The following is a 12,223-nucleotide window of genomic DNA, read 5'->3' as shown; positions in this document are numbered from 1 at the left end:
CGGCCGCCAGCCCCGAACGCCGCGGCCGCAGGTCGCGCTCCCGGTCCCGTTCCCGCGAGCGCAACGGCCTGAAGCGGCCGAGCCACCGGCGGAGCCGCAGCTGGTCCCGCTCCCGCGAGCGGACCCCCGGCGGGCCGCGCTCCGCCGCGCACCACGGCCACCACCACGGCAAGGCCTGGCCCGAGTACTACGAGAAGGAGAAGGAGGAGATCCTGCGGCAGAGGCGAGCGCCGGCCCCGGGCGGCGTTCCGTAGGGCCTGTCGTGCCGGTTCCCCGACGCCCCTCCGCTCGGAGGAACCGGCGCTCCCGGGGAGGGGAGGGTGCCGGGCGGCTGGGCCTGTTTCTGCAGGGCCCTCTCCCGGCCTGGCGTCCCGGTGCGGCGGCGCTGCCCGGCGCTTTCAGCCCCTCCGGCCCGTCCTTGCGGCGGGCATCGCCGGGGCGCGGCTGGGAGGGTGCTGACGGCTGTTAGCCGCCGGGGCTGCGCGGTGCGCGGAGGTTTGCCTCCGGCCTCCCAGGCCGCTGGTTGTTTCTTCTCCCGAGCGTGGCTGCTTCAGGCCGTTAGAACCGGTGGCAGATGCCGGACTCGAAATGTTTATGGGCTGGCGATCACACACGGGCCTTTGGTGAAGGTGTTTTCTGTTACAGGAGGCTCAACGAGAGAGAGAGAATTGGGGAACTGGGCGCACCTGAAGTCTGGGGACTGTCACCAAAGGTTCCTGACCCCGAGTAAGGCACAGTCTTTCTTCTTTCCTTCCAGTTTGTATGATACTGATTGCGCGTCGGTTTAATTTACAAAAATGTCTTGTCCCTAAGCTAGTCCCTTCGCTGCAATTCACGTTGTGTCAGTTGATTTCTGAATCAACATAATGCGGTTATTACTTTTATGGGGTTTTGGGTTTTTTTTTTCTCCCAAATAATTCTGGCATCCCAGTTATGCAAGATGTGATTCATTGTAGATCAGGTGACCTTTGTGTTGTGGTTCTGAAAGGAGTTCCCATGCTGCAAATTAGCTGTTTAATAGTTTACTCTGTTGCAAGTATCAACTCAGAATCTGCGAGCATGTGTCTGGTCATGTGTGTACCTTTGATCTTGAATACTACAAAATAGATTTTAAATAGCAAACTTTAATTTTTATTCAGTTCCGATGAGCATACACCGGTAGAAGATGAAGAAGCAAAATCCAAGAGTAGTTCTTCAGATTCCAGCTCGGAAGGTATTTTGCATTCCTTACACAGCTTGTTTTGAAAACGGGAAGCTACCAAAGTCTAGAATCTGCTGTTGTTGCTTGCAGGAGATTCACTGGCTTTGATGGGTGGAAGTGAGTGTGGTGGGCTCCGGTTCAAAGGAGAGCATTGCTTTGGGAAGACTGGGAAATACATACGGAGCTAGATGATCTTTGTCTGTTCTCTAATGTTGTATTTTAAAAACATTCTAGAGGAAAAAAAGAAAAAGAAGAAGAAAAGAAAGAAGAAAAAGCGGAAGGCATCCAAAAGAAAACGCAGAAAACATTCTGAGGACAGCGACAGTGAGTCGGAGTCTGAGCAGAACTCCAGTGGTAAGAAAAGAGAGTTTTGGCTAATATGCGTGGCATGAGAGCTCTCCTTCTGCTCCTCTGAAGGCAAAGCGACGCTTCTGGCTTTTGTTGCACGCTTGTGTCATGGTTTAACCCCAGCCAGCAACTAAGCACCATGCAGCCGCTCACTCACTCCCCCCCCCACCCAGTGGGATGGGGGAGAAAATCAGGAAAAGAAGTAAAACTCGTGGGTTGAGATAAGAACTGTTTAACAGAACAGAAAAGAGGAAACTAATAATGATAACACTAATAAAAAGACAGTAGTAATAATAAATGGATTGGCATATACAAGTGATGCACAATGCAACTGCTCACCACCCACCGACCGATGCCCAGTTAGTCCTCGAGCAGCGATCCCCTCGCACCCACTCCCCCCAGTTTATATACTGGACATGACGTCACATGGTATGGAGTACCCTGTTGGCCACTTTGGGTCAGCTGCCCTGGCTGTGTCCCTTCCCACCTTCTTGTGTCCCTCCAGCTTTCTCGCTGGTTGGGCATGAGAAGCTGAAAAATCCTTGATTTTAGACTAAACATTACTTAGGAACAACTGAAAACATCAGTGTTATCAACATTCTTCTCATACCTAACTCAAAAACATAGCACTGTACCAGCTACTAGAAAGACAATTAACTCTATACCAGCTGAAACCAGAAGAGCTTGCAGTGTTCTGAAATTACAGAGCTGCAACATCAATCCAGTGGTATTTTCTTTCACCATCTTGCTGGGTTTGCAGTGCGTTTTCCTTGAGTGCTTGTGTTCTGGCCTCAAGAAACAGGATTTCTGAATTTAGCATCCATTGGGGGTTTCACGCCAACACAATGAACATGTTCTCATATTGAACAATATTGCAGGTAGCTTTCTACTAAGACTTTGTCAGTATTATTTGGTACCTAAACAAATCACGTCTGAGAAGCTGTGTACTAAGGCATTCTGATGCTTATTAAGGCATTCTGATGCTTATTAAGGCATTCAGTTAGTTATTCACAGTGCAGTAAACTACTTAATTATAGCTAATCATCTCTTTTTTGATAATATGTACACTTTCCTTTTTTCAGATGAAGATAAAAAGAAAAGCAAGAAGAAGAAAAAGAAGAACAGAAAGTAAGTTTCCAGGTTGTTGTGTGTAATTCTATCTGCTTTTGACTAGAGGGCAGCACCACTTTCTTGGCAGATAGTGAGGAAGGCTGAGCACTTTTGTAATTAGGGCTATAAATGCTGTCGAGAAATCTTAATTTGATGAATTTTCTGTAAATCTGCAGAACCGTGCCGCGTAGAGAACTTGCTGCAAACGTAGGGAGCCACTTTGTAATGCTATATGAAAGGCACAACAGTGCATATTTTGTCTTTGTTTTGCTGTAAAGCATTTTCTGTGAAACAACAACAGTCTATATGCAGACAGCCCGTCTTCCCATAGGTGGAAGTTGCCTTGAGAAACTAATGACTTGAGTATGATACCAAGCACTTTCTTTCATCTTAAATTTTGGTAAAAGGCATGTCTGTCTTTGACTTTATTACAGGAAGAAGTACAAGAAAAAGAAAAATAAGAAGACCAGGAAGGAATCTAGTGATTCAAGTAGTGAAGATTCTGATGACGAAACATTTCAAGGGGAAGATCTCTGGATTGAGAGATCAAGTAGGTTCACCTGACTTTAAACTTGGATTGAAACTTCTTGGTGTCCTTTTTGTGAATTCTTTGTTAGGTGTTGCTGACCTGTGTAACTGTTCCGATAACAAAGAACAATGGGCACAATATTAATCTTCCTCATTATTTGATTGCTGCAGAAAATACAGAAGCTGACAGCTTGATTGGACCAGAAGCACCCAAAACTCATGCATCTCAGGATGATAGGCCTTTGAAGTGAGTAGCCAGCTCTAAGGGTACTTTGATCAAATCAAGCAAATCAAGCATGAAGGTTACCATTCAAAAGGGCTGTTGTAACAATGTGGCATGTATTGGAGAGAAAGGCTGTGCCAGAAACTCACAGACAGAAGTGGTAGTGGTGCTAGCCTTTACCCTGGCCTGAATTCAGGCAGAAAAGTCTGATTTATGCTTTTTCGCCTCAATTCCTAGAAAATCAATTGTAAGATGCCTTTATTCTAAGGCTCTGCAGTATTGTGACTTTATAGTGTTTTCATTACTGTTTAATCAGAATGGATACAATTGGTAATTTAAGATGTTGTTGCTAGTGTTAGCCATAAGGAAGAAACAGGCCAATGTGTGGGAAAGAACAAGAAAGTGCTTAAAAATGCAGCTGTAGCAAGTAGTGAACAGGGAAGCTGCACGTTTAGCTCAGGCTCTCTCTATTTGAGACTGCTTGAAATAACGGCTTTTTTTCTTTTTTTTTTTTTTTTTTAAGCTATGGACATGCCCTCTTGCCCGGTGAAGGTGCAGCAATGGCAGAGTACGTAAAAGCAGGAAAACGTATACCCCGGAGAGGTGAAATCGGCTTGACCAGTGAAGAGATCGCATCGTTTGAGAGCTCTGGTTATGTCATGAGTGGCAGCAGGTACAGTTTTGATGATGGTAATGGTTCAGTGAAATTTTCAAGAGCTGCTTCCTCTGTTGGCCGGTTGGAAAACTTCTTCCAAGCTCTAGTTGAAAGCACAGAAGAGAAGGTTCTCTGTGTGCTTTTAATAATCTACACTAAACTCCCTATTGCTATAGATGGTGAGGTTTTTAAGGACACATTCTCCTCAAGAGCAAAAATTCTTTCCAGGTAATATACTTATCTTGTGTTTCAAATGAGGAGATGCTTGTGTCAGGTGGCTCAGAGGTGGTGTGTTTGGACAGCAGTGGTAATGTGCTGGCTCTTCAGTGGGAGACAAATCAAAGTGTGAGAGGTTGGCTGCACTTTTTTCTCCAAGTTCAACAGGAACTTCACCTAAATTTTGGTGAGCTGGCAGCTGATGTCCTGGGATTAGGTGGGGCTTCCAGATGACTGCCTGAAAGCAGACACCCCCAGAATTCAGTTTCTTGCTCTGCCACACTCCTTCCTGGGAAGGTTTGTGTGCAGTTCGGATTCTGTAGTGTGGGTATCTTTATAAGTCCCTCAAAACATTGAGGCCAGTTGATGGGTGGAAGCCGTGACGGGGCATTACATCCCCCGGCCTGTGCTGATGTACACAATGTTCTCCTCTGCAGACATCGCCGAATGGAAGCTGTGCGTCTGCGTAAAGAGAACCAGATTTACAGCGCAGATGAAAAGAGAGCTCTGGCATCCTTCAACCAGGAGGAGAGGAGGAAACGAGAGAATAAGATTCTTGCAAGCTTTCGAGAGATGGTCTACAGAAAGACAAAGGGCAAAGAGGAAAAATAATTCTTTATTTGAACTGTACGCTGTAGATTCTACCAAGCAGCAGCAAACCTGTTCCAGTCATGATTTGAAAAAAGCTGCAAGTGCTGCAGTGCCTTTCACCCAACAGGGCCAAGTCTCAGGAGTGGATTATCTGTATCAAGGAAACAGTTACTTTTGTCAGATTTTCTTGGATGATTTTTTCACCATCTGCAAGGAATCCCCATAAAGTGAAAGGCTACGAGGCAGGGAAGGCAGGAACAAGCAGGGAAGACTGGAGGTGACAATGTTATGTGCTCACTTTGAATCGGACAAGCAGAAGGATTCCATGGGAGGGCTTTGTTACCTGATGCTGATAAGTGCAATTTTCCCTTTATTTTGATTAATCAGAGTCGACTAGCCATTAGAAGCAAGCTACTAGTAACAGTAGCAAAAATGAAGGAACTCCCAAGTTCCCATTTAAGATTTAAGACTGTCCACTTAGGTATTTTTTCATAAGTCTTTTAGATTTATTTTTTTCTTAAAACAGTTGAGGTTGGTTTGTGGTTCAAACTAGACTTGTAAATAGAAATGAGTTTGTAATTTAATACAGATGGGCTTTAGTTACTTTAAAGCAAGCAGATCGCAACTGGGGTATAAAGTAACAGTAATAGGAGGGTCTGATCTTCAATCTGCCAAAGCCTGTGGTGAAGAACTAAGTTGCTTGCTTCTTTTTTTTCCTATGTTATACATAGGTATCAGAGCAGTGGGGTGCAGTGATTGGAACCCCTGGATGTATATAGGTGGTAACAAGGATGTATCTTTCAATTTATTTGAAATTCTTTTGTCTATGGAAGTGTTCTAGATTAAAACCTTATTTTAACTCCTGTGGTATTTTAATTTGGTCTGTTTCAGCAATATTACATGGCTGTCTTTAAACTCTGTACTCAGAGGCCTACTCTGGGTAGTGCTTCTGTGGTGGTTATCTGTGATTCAACTGCATATTGCCAGATACACCTCCCTTAGCCTTCTTTTTCTCAAATGCTTTTTGAGCATATTCTAGAGGGTTTTTTTGTTCCCCTAAATCTCTGTGTGGTAATTTTGGCAGCAGAGATGTCTTGTATGTTTGTATGAAGAAAATAAAAAGTCCTATAATGTGTTTCCCTTGAGTTCTGCAGACGTGGTGTTCACAAACAGCAAGTCCAGCCCAGCTGCCTCTTCCCATTTACAGTCTGGAACCTGGTTCTGTCCAGCCGTACCCACTCGTACCTGCAAGGGACCATCATTTAAAGCCAGCTGCCACGTCAGGCCATAGTTGATTTTTGCATAGATTTAATGCTTTTTATGTATCTGCAAAGTAGAAATGCTAATAAGGAAGAGCCATTCTTTCTTCATTGTGTTTATTTGATTCTCCACAAAATACCAACAGAGCATTGGTGATGGTGAATTGGAACTGTTCATTAGAAAGTAAGTCTTTCCATGAGGATTCTTTTATTTTCAATGATGTCCTTAAGCCACTTTTCTCTAAACTGACATTGTTCTGGCCTGGAGGATGGAATAAAGACGGTGAATGGTAAGAATAACATTGAATCCACGTTTGGCCAGCTGAGAGCTGGCCTTCATTCACAGGGCAAGCCTATCTGCTGAAAAAAAGAACACCACCTAGACCGGTGTCAACCCAGTATGGAGAAGGCAGATGCTCATGGGGTGGCTATCCATGCTTGTGGTGGAGTGAAGCTAATGATAAGCAGGGTCATTTGGGTTTGCACAGCAAGATTTTGACAGCTTCCTCTACCTCTCTGCTATTATTGCAAACTTATTTACATCAAACTCCCTGATTGTTTTTGGCATGGAAAAGCTTACTAGAACCTCCCGAGTTGTGTCAGTGATGGAAGAGTAATAACATTTACTTGTCAATCAGCCTGCTGGACTCCAGAGTGAAGAATACCTTGACAAGCAAGGTCTGCAAGAGAGGAGAGAGAGGGCAGAGTTCACATACAGGACCTCAAAAAGCAGACATTTTAATTAGGTGAGAGCTGCTATCTGCTTCAAATATAACCTGTGTATTTGTACAACATTTCTGATATGGATTAGGATAGATTTGATTTAAAGTCTCTAAGTATTCTCTTGTGAAGGCAAAGACTCATATGTTACAATTTTAAGCTTGTGCTACAATGTAAGATTTCTGACCAGTGGCTATGAGCTGTTGTGCTGGTTTTGGCTAGGATAGAGTTAATTTTCTTCACCGTAGCTACTATGAGGCTACATTTTGGATTTGTGCTGATAACACAGGGATGTTTTCATTATTGCTGAGCAGTGCTTACACAGAGCCAAGGCCTTTTCTGCTCCTCACCCCACCCCACCAGCAAGGAGGCTGGGGGGGCACAGCCGGGACAGCTGACCCCAACTGACCAAAGGGATATTCCAGACCATATGACATCAGGCTCAGCAGTAAAACTAGGGGGGAGGTTGGCGAGGGGGGCTGCTGGTCAGGAAGTGGCTGGGCATTAGTTGGTTTGTGGTGAGAAATTGCTTTCATTTGCATCACTTGTCTTTCTTTAGGTTTTATTTTTCTCTCTCCTGGTTATTTTTTTCCTTACAATTTGTTACTATTTCTTTTTTAAAATTATTAAACTGGTTTTATCTCAGCCCACAAGTTTTCTCACTTCTGCAGTTTGCAGGGGGCTGGAGGGAGGGGGGCACATGGGGAATGAGTGAGCAGCTGTGTGGTGCTTAGTTGCCAGCTGGGGTTAAGCCATGACATCTGTGGACTGCTACTTGTAGATCCATAGCCAGTAAGTAGAAAAGCTAAGGTTCAATATGACTAAGCGCAGGTTCTGGAGGTAAGAAGTCTACATAGTGCAATTTATTTCTTTTTTTCTCTTGAGCTGCAACGTGTTATTATACAGGTGACAAACTTCAGGCCAATCTGGAGAAGGGTTCTGAGACAGCATGAAGAGCAGCGGGCCAGTCTCCCTTTACTGACTCCTTGTTCCATAACTCGCCTCTGCTCAGCCTTACAGCTGCCCAGAGTGAATGCTGTTGCTTGGAAGGGGAAGATGGTATGAGCAGGAAAGCAGATGTGGGATCCTGCCAGATTCTCTGTCATGTTTCTGCCAGTCTCCACAATTTGGGAACTAAACCAGCCTCCCCCTCTGTGCTCTGCCAAACACAGACTCTGTCCAGCCTGTTGCCAGAGGTGCTGTAGGCTCTGAACACCAGCGCTTGCAACGGAGCCCTTCAGAGGGAAAGGACTGTGGACACTACATGAGAGAGGCCAGAGGTGTTTTAGCAGAATGCAGCGTGCTGAATTCCCAGCAGCTGCTCTTCCAGGATGACAAGGGGCTATTACAAGGATTCAGCTACTAGAGGAATAAACAAGCAAAGTGTAGGTCCTAGTCCTTGTGGTCTGACAGAGGTGCTTACTGCTTGAAGGTGAAAAGAGGTAGTGGGGGCAGTGGGAAGCTGGTTTAGGTTTGTACAAGATGAGAGAATGAATATCAACAGGTAGTATCACAGAGCGAGAGAGCGCTGTGAAACTTCCCTTTGCTCATTGGCACACTTTGTTCTGTGTTTCTTACAGGAGTTTTCCTCATTTGGTTTCATCCCCTCAGTAACAAAATAGGGAAGAGCAACTGCAGCATAGGTGTCTGCTTTGAAAGACAGATGGGAGAAAAAGACCCTGAGGACCCTGGTGCGGGACTTGTGCCAACGTACAGGGAAGCATCTGAGGAGGAACTGGTCAACGGGTTGGAAGATGGCTTAGCAGCTGATGGGAGGGTCTTGTGTTGGAACTGCTGGGAAGACAAGACTTGGGATGCAGACCCCTGAAGAGCTCCGTGTGTGTGACAGATGAGGCCCACTTGTTTATTGCATCTCAAGAAACAAAGGAAGCCTCTTCCAGCTGCTGCTCAGGACATGCTGTAAGGTGAGCACGGCCGGAGGCATGGTGTCAGACAGAAAAGGCTTCTTCTGACCCCCAGAATTCTCCACGGAGGCACGCTCACCCCGGCAGGACAAGTTTCACAAGAGCTGTTCAAGGCCCCTTGGTATCTGCAAGGATTACAGTAAACCCTACCTAAAGCAGCCCTGGTTTGCTTTTCAGCTGTCTGTGTAGTTTGGGAGAGGAGCTCGAGGCTAGTGTGAGCCCTGGAAGCCTGTCTCCTCCTCCGCTTCCTGTCCTGATCTCCACATCTTTCCCTCTCCTTTCTTGTCCTCCTGATCTTCTCCTCCTGCTAGTTCTTCTGTCTCTCCAGCCAGCACTGTAGCTGACTAGCTGGTGCTAAGTGCTTTGGGCTGGTATTTCATTGATTCCCAAGCTCTTTTCAGCCCTTCAGAAAACTGAGACCTTGACAAGCTTGCCAGGAGCCAAGGCCGACCACATCTAGAAAGCACGAGCAGCTGGACGGCTTAATTTAACCACATCATCTCAGAACCTGGACACAGAGTGCCACAGAGAAGTGTCAGACGAATCTGTCCATGCTCAGTGACACAGGCTATAAGTTATGGCTCAGGACTACTGATAGACTATCAGAAACACTTCATCCCAACCCAACTAATCAGCAGAGGAATTCAGATGCAAATTTCTGTGTCAACTTGCTGTTATTCATGCTGATGTAAATCCAGAAGAATTCTATTTATGTCAGTGTATTTTCTTTCTCTGCAATATTACTCCTTTTTCAATATGGCTACAAGCAAATAGAATTGTATTACAGAGACACTTGTGCAGAGCAGAGAAACAGACTTGGTTACAGTCAGCAGGAAACAACTTCTGGTGCTGCTGGGCATCCTCAGCTCTCATTGGCTGCGGAACAGTAAAAGGATATTTTGCTCCTGGCCTGGCTGCTCTTTCAGTAGTCTCCGTCCAGCTGAGTAAGCGTAACTATCCAGTCACAGGGCTGGAAATCTTTCAGAAATTTCTCTGATTTATGTGACTCTGCACCTTGTTCACTCTACATGGTTATTTGTGGTTGTTCCACACCTCGTGCTTCACAGTGAATCAGTGTTAATGGTAGTGACTCAAGATCTGCATTTTACTCTCACTTTTGCCATACTTTAACAAGCAGACATGTAAGAGTCATTATTTATAGCGGATTTAGGATGTAGGAGAAGCAGGTTTTGGCTGTATTGTAAGTTAAAACTGCTGAGTATTAATGTGCCAGGAGGGAAGAATTGTAAGCTGCAGGAGGTGACACTGGCTATTCGTGCAGACTGCCGCACAAGTCAGCAGGGTTACTACAGGGAACTGCAGGTCTGCAGCAGTGAGTGCAAAAACAGGATCAGTCCTGCTGTCTTTCTGCATTTCACAAGTACTTATTACAGATGCATCCATAATGGTAGTTTTGTGGTAGTCCTCTTGGCATTCCTTTTCTTCCTCTTGAAGACACCTGCCTAGTGTGTATCAGAGTGCCTAAAGTGAGGAAACCATTCTGTCCAAAGCTTATATGCAACTCTATGGGGTTTGCGTGGCTAGGTTTTGGTAGCAGGGCGGGGGCTACAGGGTGGCTTCTGTGAGAAGCTGCCAGAAGCTTCCCCCATGTCCAACAAAGCCAATGCCAGCCAGCTCCAAGATGGACCTGCTGCTGGCCTAGCCCAAGCCCATCAGTGACAGTGGTAGCACCTCTGGGATAACATATTTAAGAAGAGGGAAAAAAACCAGCACCGGAACAGCAGTGGAGAGAGGAGTGAGAATATGTGAGAGAAACAACCCTGCAGACACCAAGCTCAGTGAAGAAGGAGGGGGAGGAGGTGCTCCAGGCGCCGCAGCAGAGATTCCCCTGCAGCCCATGGGGAAGACCATGGTGAGGAAGGCTGTCCCCCTGCAGTCCAGAGTGGAGCAGATCTCCACCTGCTGCCCAGAGAGGACCCCATGCTGGAGCAGGGGGATGCCTGAAGGAGGCTGTGACCCTGTGGGAAGCCTGTGCTGGAGCAGGCTCCTGGCAGGACCTGCAGATCTGTGGAGAGAGGAGCCCACGCTGGAGCAGGTTTGCTGGCAGGACTTGTGACCCCGTGGGGCACCCACGCTGGAGCAGTCTGCTCCTGAAGGACTGCAGCCTGTGGAAGGGACCCATGCTGCAGCAGCACTTGAAGAACAGCAGCCTGTGGGAAGGACCCACGTTTTCCCGAGTTGAGTCAGTTTTGCCTGTGATGGTCATTGGCGAGTGATCTCTCCCTGTCCTTATCTTGACCCACAAGCCTTTTGTTATATTTTCTCTCCCCTGTCCAGCGGAGGAGGGGAGTGATAGAGCGGCTTTGGTGGGCACCTGGTGTCCAGCCAGTATCAACCCACCACAGCAACACAGATAAAAGGGTTGAATACATGTATATCTTTAATAAAGAGTTAAATCATTTTATATAGATATGTGGATTCTTCAAAGTGCCACCACCTTAGTCTATGTTCTCCAGACCCTGAAAAAGAAAAAGTTACAGCTGTATCTGCATCACTCTTGACTCTAACTGGCAAGAGGGCATAGCTGAAAATGCAGGTTCTCAAACTCTGCTTAAGTACCCGACTCCTAATTAAAAAAAATAAAATTAAAATGCGCATCCCCACTGGCAGGCCAGCTGCAAGTACAGAGGGAGCTCCACCAGCCCCAAGAATGACCAGTGCCCGTCTCAGAAGCCGTGGGAGCCCCCAGCCCGGGGATGTGGGGAGCAGTGCGTGGCTCCTGCTTCCCTCCCTCCCTCCCAGCGGTACCAGCCCGAAGCCCCCGGCACCTGCCTTGGAGACGTAGTACTTGTTGACGCCCGACACCCGCCTGTCTCTTTCCATCAGGGTCCACTGGTAGGGATAGCGGGCGATCCTCTTCTCCTGTGGGCACCCGCACTGCTGCCTGTTACGGCCCGTGGGGAAGAGGGGTCCCGGGAGAAGGGAAGGGGGCCCGGGAGGGAAGGGGGACCCCGGGATGGAAGGGATCTAGGGGGAGGGGGGACCCCGGGAGGGAAGGGATCCCAGTGGGAAGAGACCTAGGGGGAAGGGGGACCCCGGGAGGGAAGGGATCCCAGTGGGAAGAGACCTAGGGGGAAGGGGGACCCCGGGAGGGAAGGGATCCCAGTGGGAAGGGGAGGCCCGGGGGGGAAGCGGAGCCCCGGGATCCCGACCCGCGGGCAAGGCCGCCGGTAAGGGGGAGACTGGGGGGGGGGGCGAGGGCGGCCCGGTCGGCCCCGCCCCGCTCTGACCTTGCCGCCGTTGCACCAGCGGTGCATGTAGACGGTGGAGAGGCCGGGGATGCTGAGGCAGATGCCCATGATGGCCATGCCGGGCAGGATCTCGTACCACATCCCGCCGGTACCGCGCCGACCCTCACGGCCTGCCCCGGGCTCGCTGCGGACACTCCCGGCCTGCCCCGCGCCCCTTCCCGGCCTGCCCCGCGCC

At 47.7% G+C, this 12,223-nt stretch overlaps 2 protein-coding genes across 2 annotated transcripts in view; one reads left to right on the top strand and one right to left on the bottom strand.

Moving 5' to 3' along the window:
* Window positions 1–5,897, top strand: part of NKAP (NFKB activating protein) — a 6,440-nt gene extending 543 nt beyond the window's left edge. The window contains exons 2-10 of the mRNA XM_010569144.1: window positions 2–223; window positions 646–726; window positions 1,140–1,213; window positions 1,436–1,555; window positions 2,632–2,677; window positions 3,094–3,209; window positions 3,359–3,434; window positions 3,934–4,083; window positions 4,719–5,897. Of these exons, the coding sequence (XP_010567446.1) occupies window positions 2–223; window positions 646–726; window positions 1,140–1,213; window positions 1,436–1,555; window positions 2,632–2,677; window positions 3,094–3,209; window positions 3,359–3,434; window positions 3,934–4,083; window positions 4,719–4,893 (1,060 nt within the window). The 3' untranslated portion in view covers window positions 4,894–5,897. The remainder of the gene's footprint in view (window position 1; window positions 224–645; window positions 727–1,139; window positions 1,214–1,435; window positions 1,556–2,631; window positions 2,678–3,093; window positions 3,210–3,358; window positions 3,435–3,933; window positions 4,084–4,718) is intronic.
* A 5,262-nt stretch (window positions 5,898–11,159) lies between these two features.
* Window positions 11,160–12,202, bottom strand: NDUFA1 (NADH dehydrogenase (ubiquinone) 1 alpha subcomplex, 1, 7.5kDa). The gene is made up of 3 exons (XM_010568959.1): window positions 12,028–12,202; window positions 11,570–11,659; window positions 11,160–11,256 (listed from the first exon to the last, which is right to left on the bottom strand). The coding sequence occupies exons 1-3, from the start codon at window positions 12,127–12,129 to the stop codon at window positions 11,236–11,238; spliced, it is 213 nt and encodes a 70-aa protein (XP_010567261.1). The 5' UTR covers window positions 12,130–12,202; the 3' UTR covers window positions 11,160–11,235.
* Between the last annotated feature and the right edge of the window lie 21 nt (window positions 12,203–12,223).

The sequence above is a fragment of the Haliaeetus leucocephalus genome, unplaced genomic scaffold, assembly GCF_000737465.1.
Source record: "Haliaeetus leucocephalus isolate CR32 unplaced genomic scaffold, Haliaeetus_leucocephalus-4.0 Scaffold262, whole genome shotgun sequence".
Classification (NCBI taxonomy): domain Eukaryota; kingdom Metazoa; phylum Chordata; class Aves; order Accipitriformes; family Accipitridae; genus Haliaeetus; species Haliaeetus leucocephalus.
The sequence above is the reverse complement of the archived record's forward strand: the minus strand, read 5'-3'. Positions and strand labels throughout refer to the sequence as shown.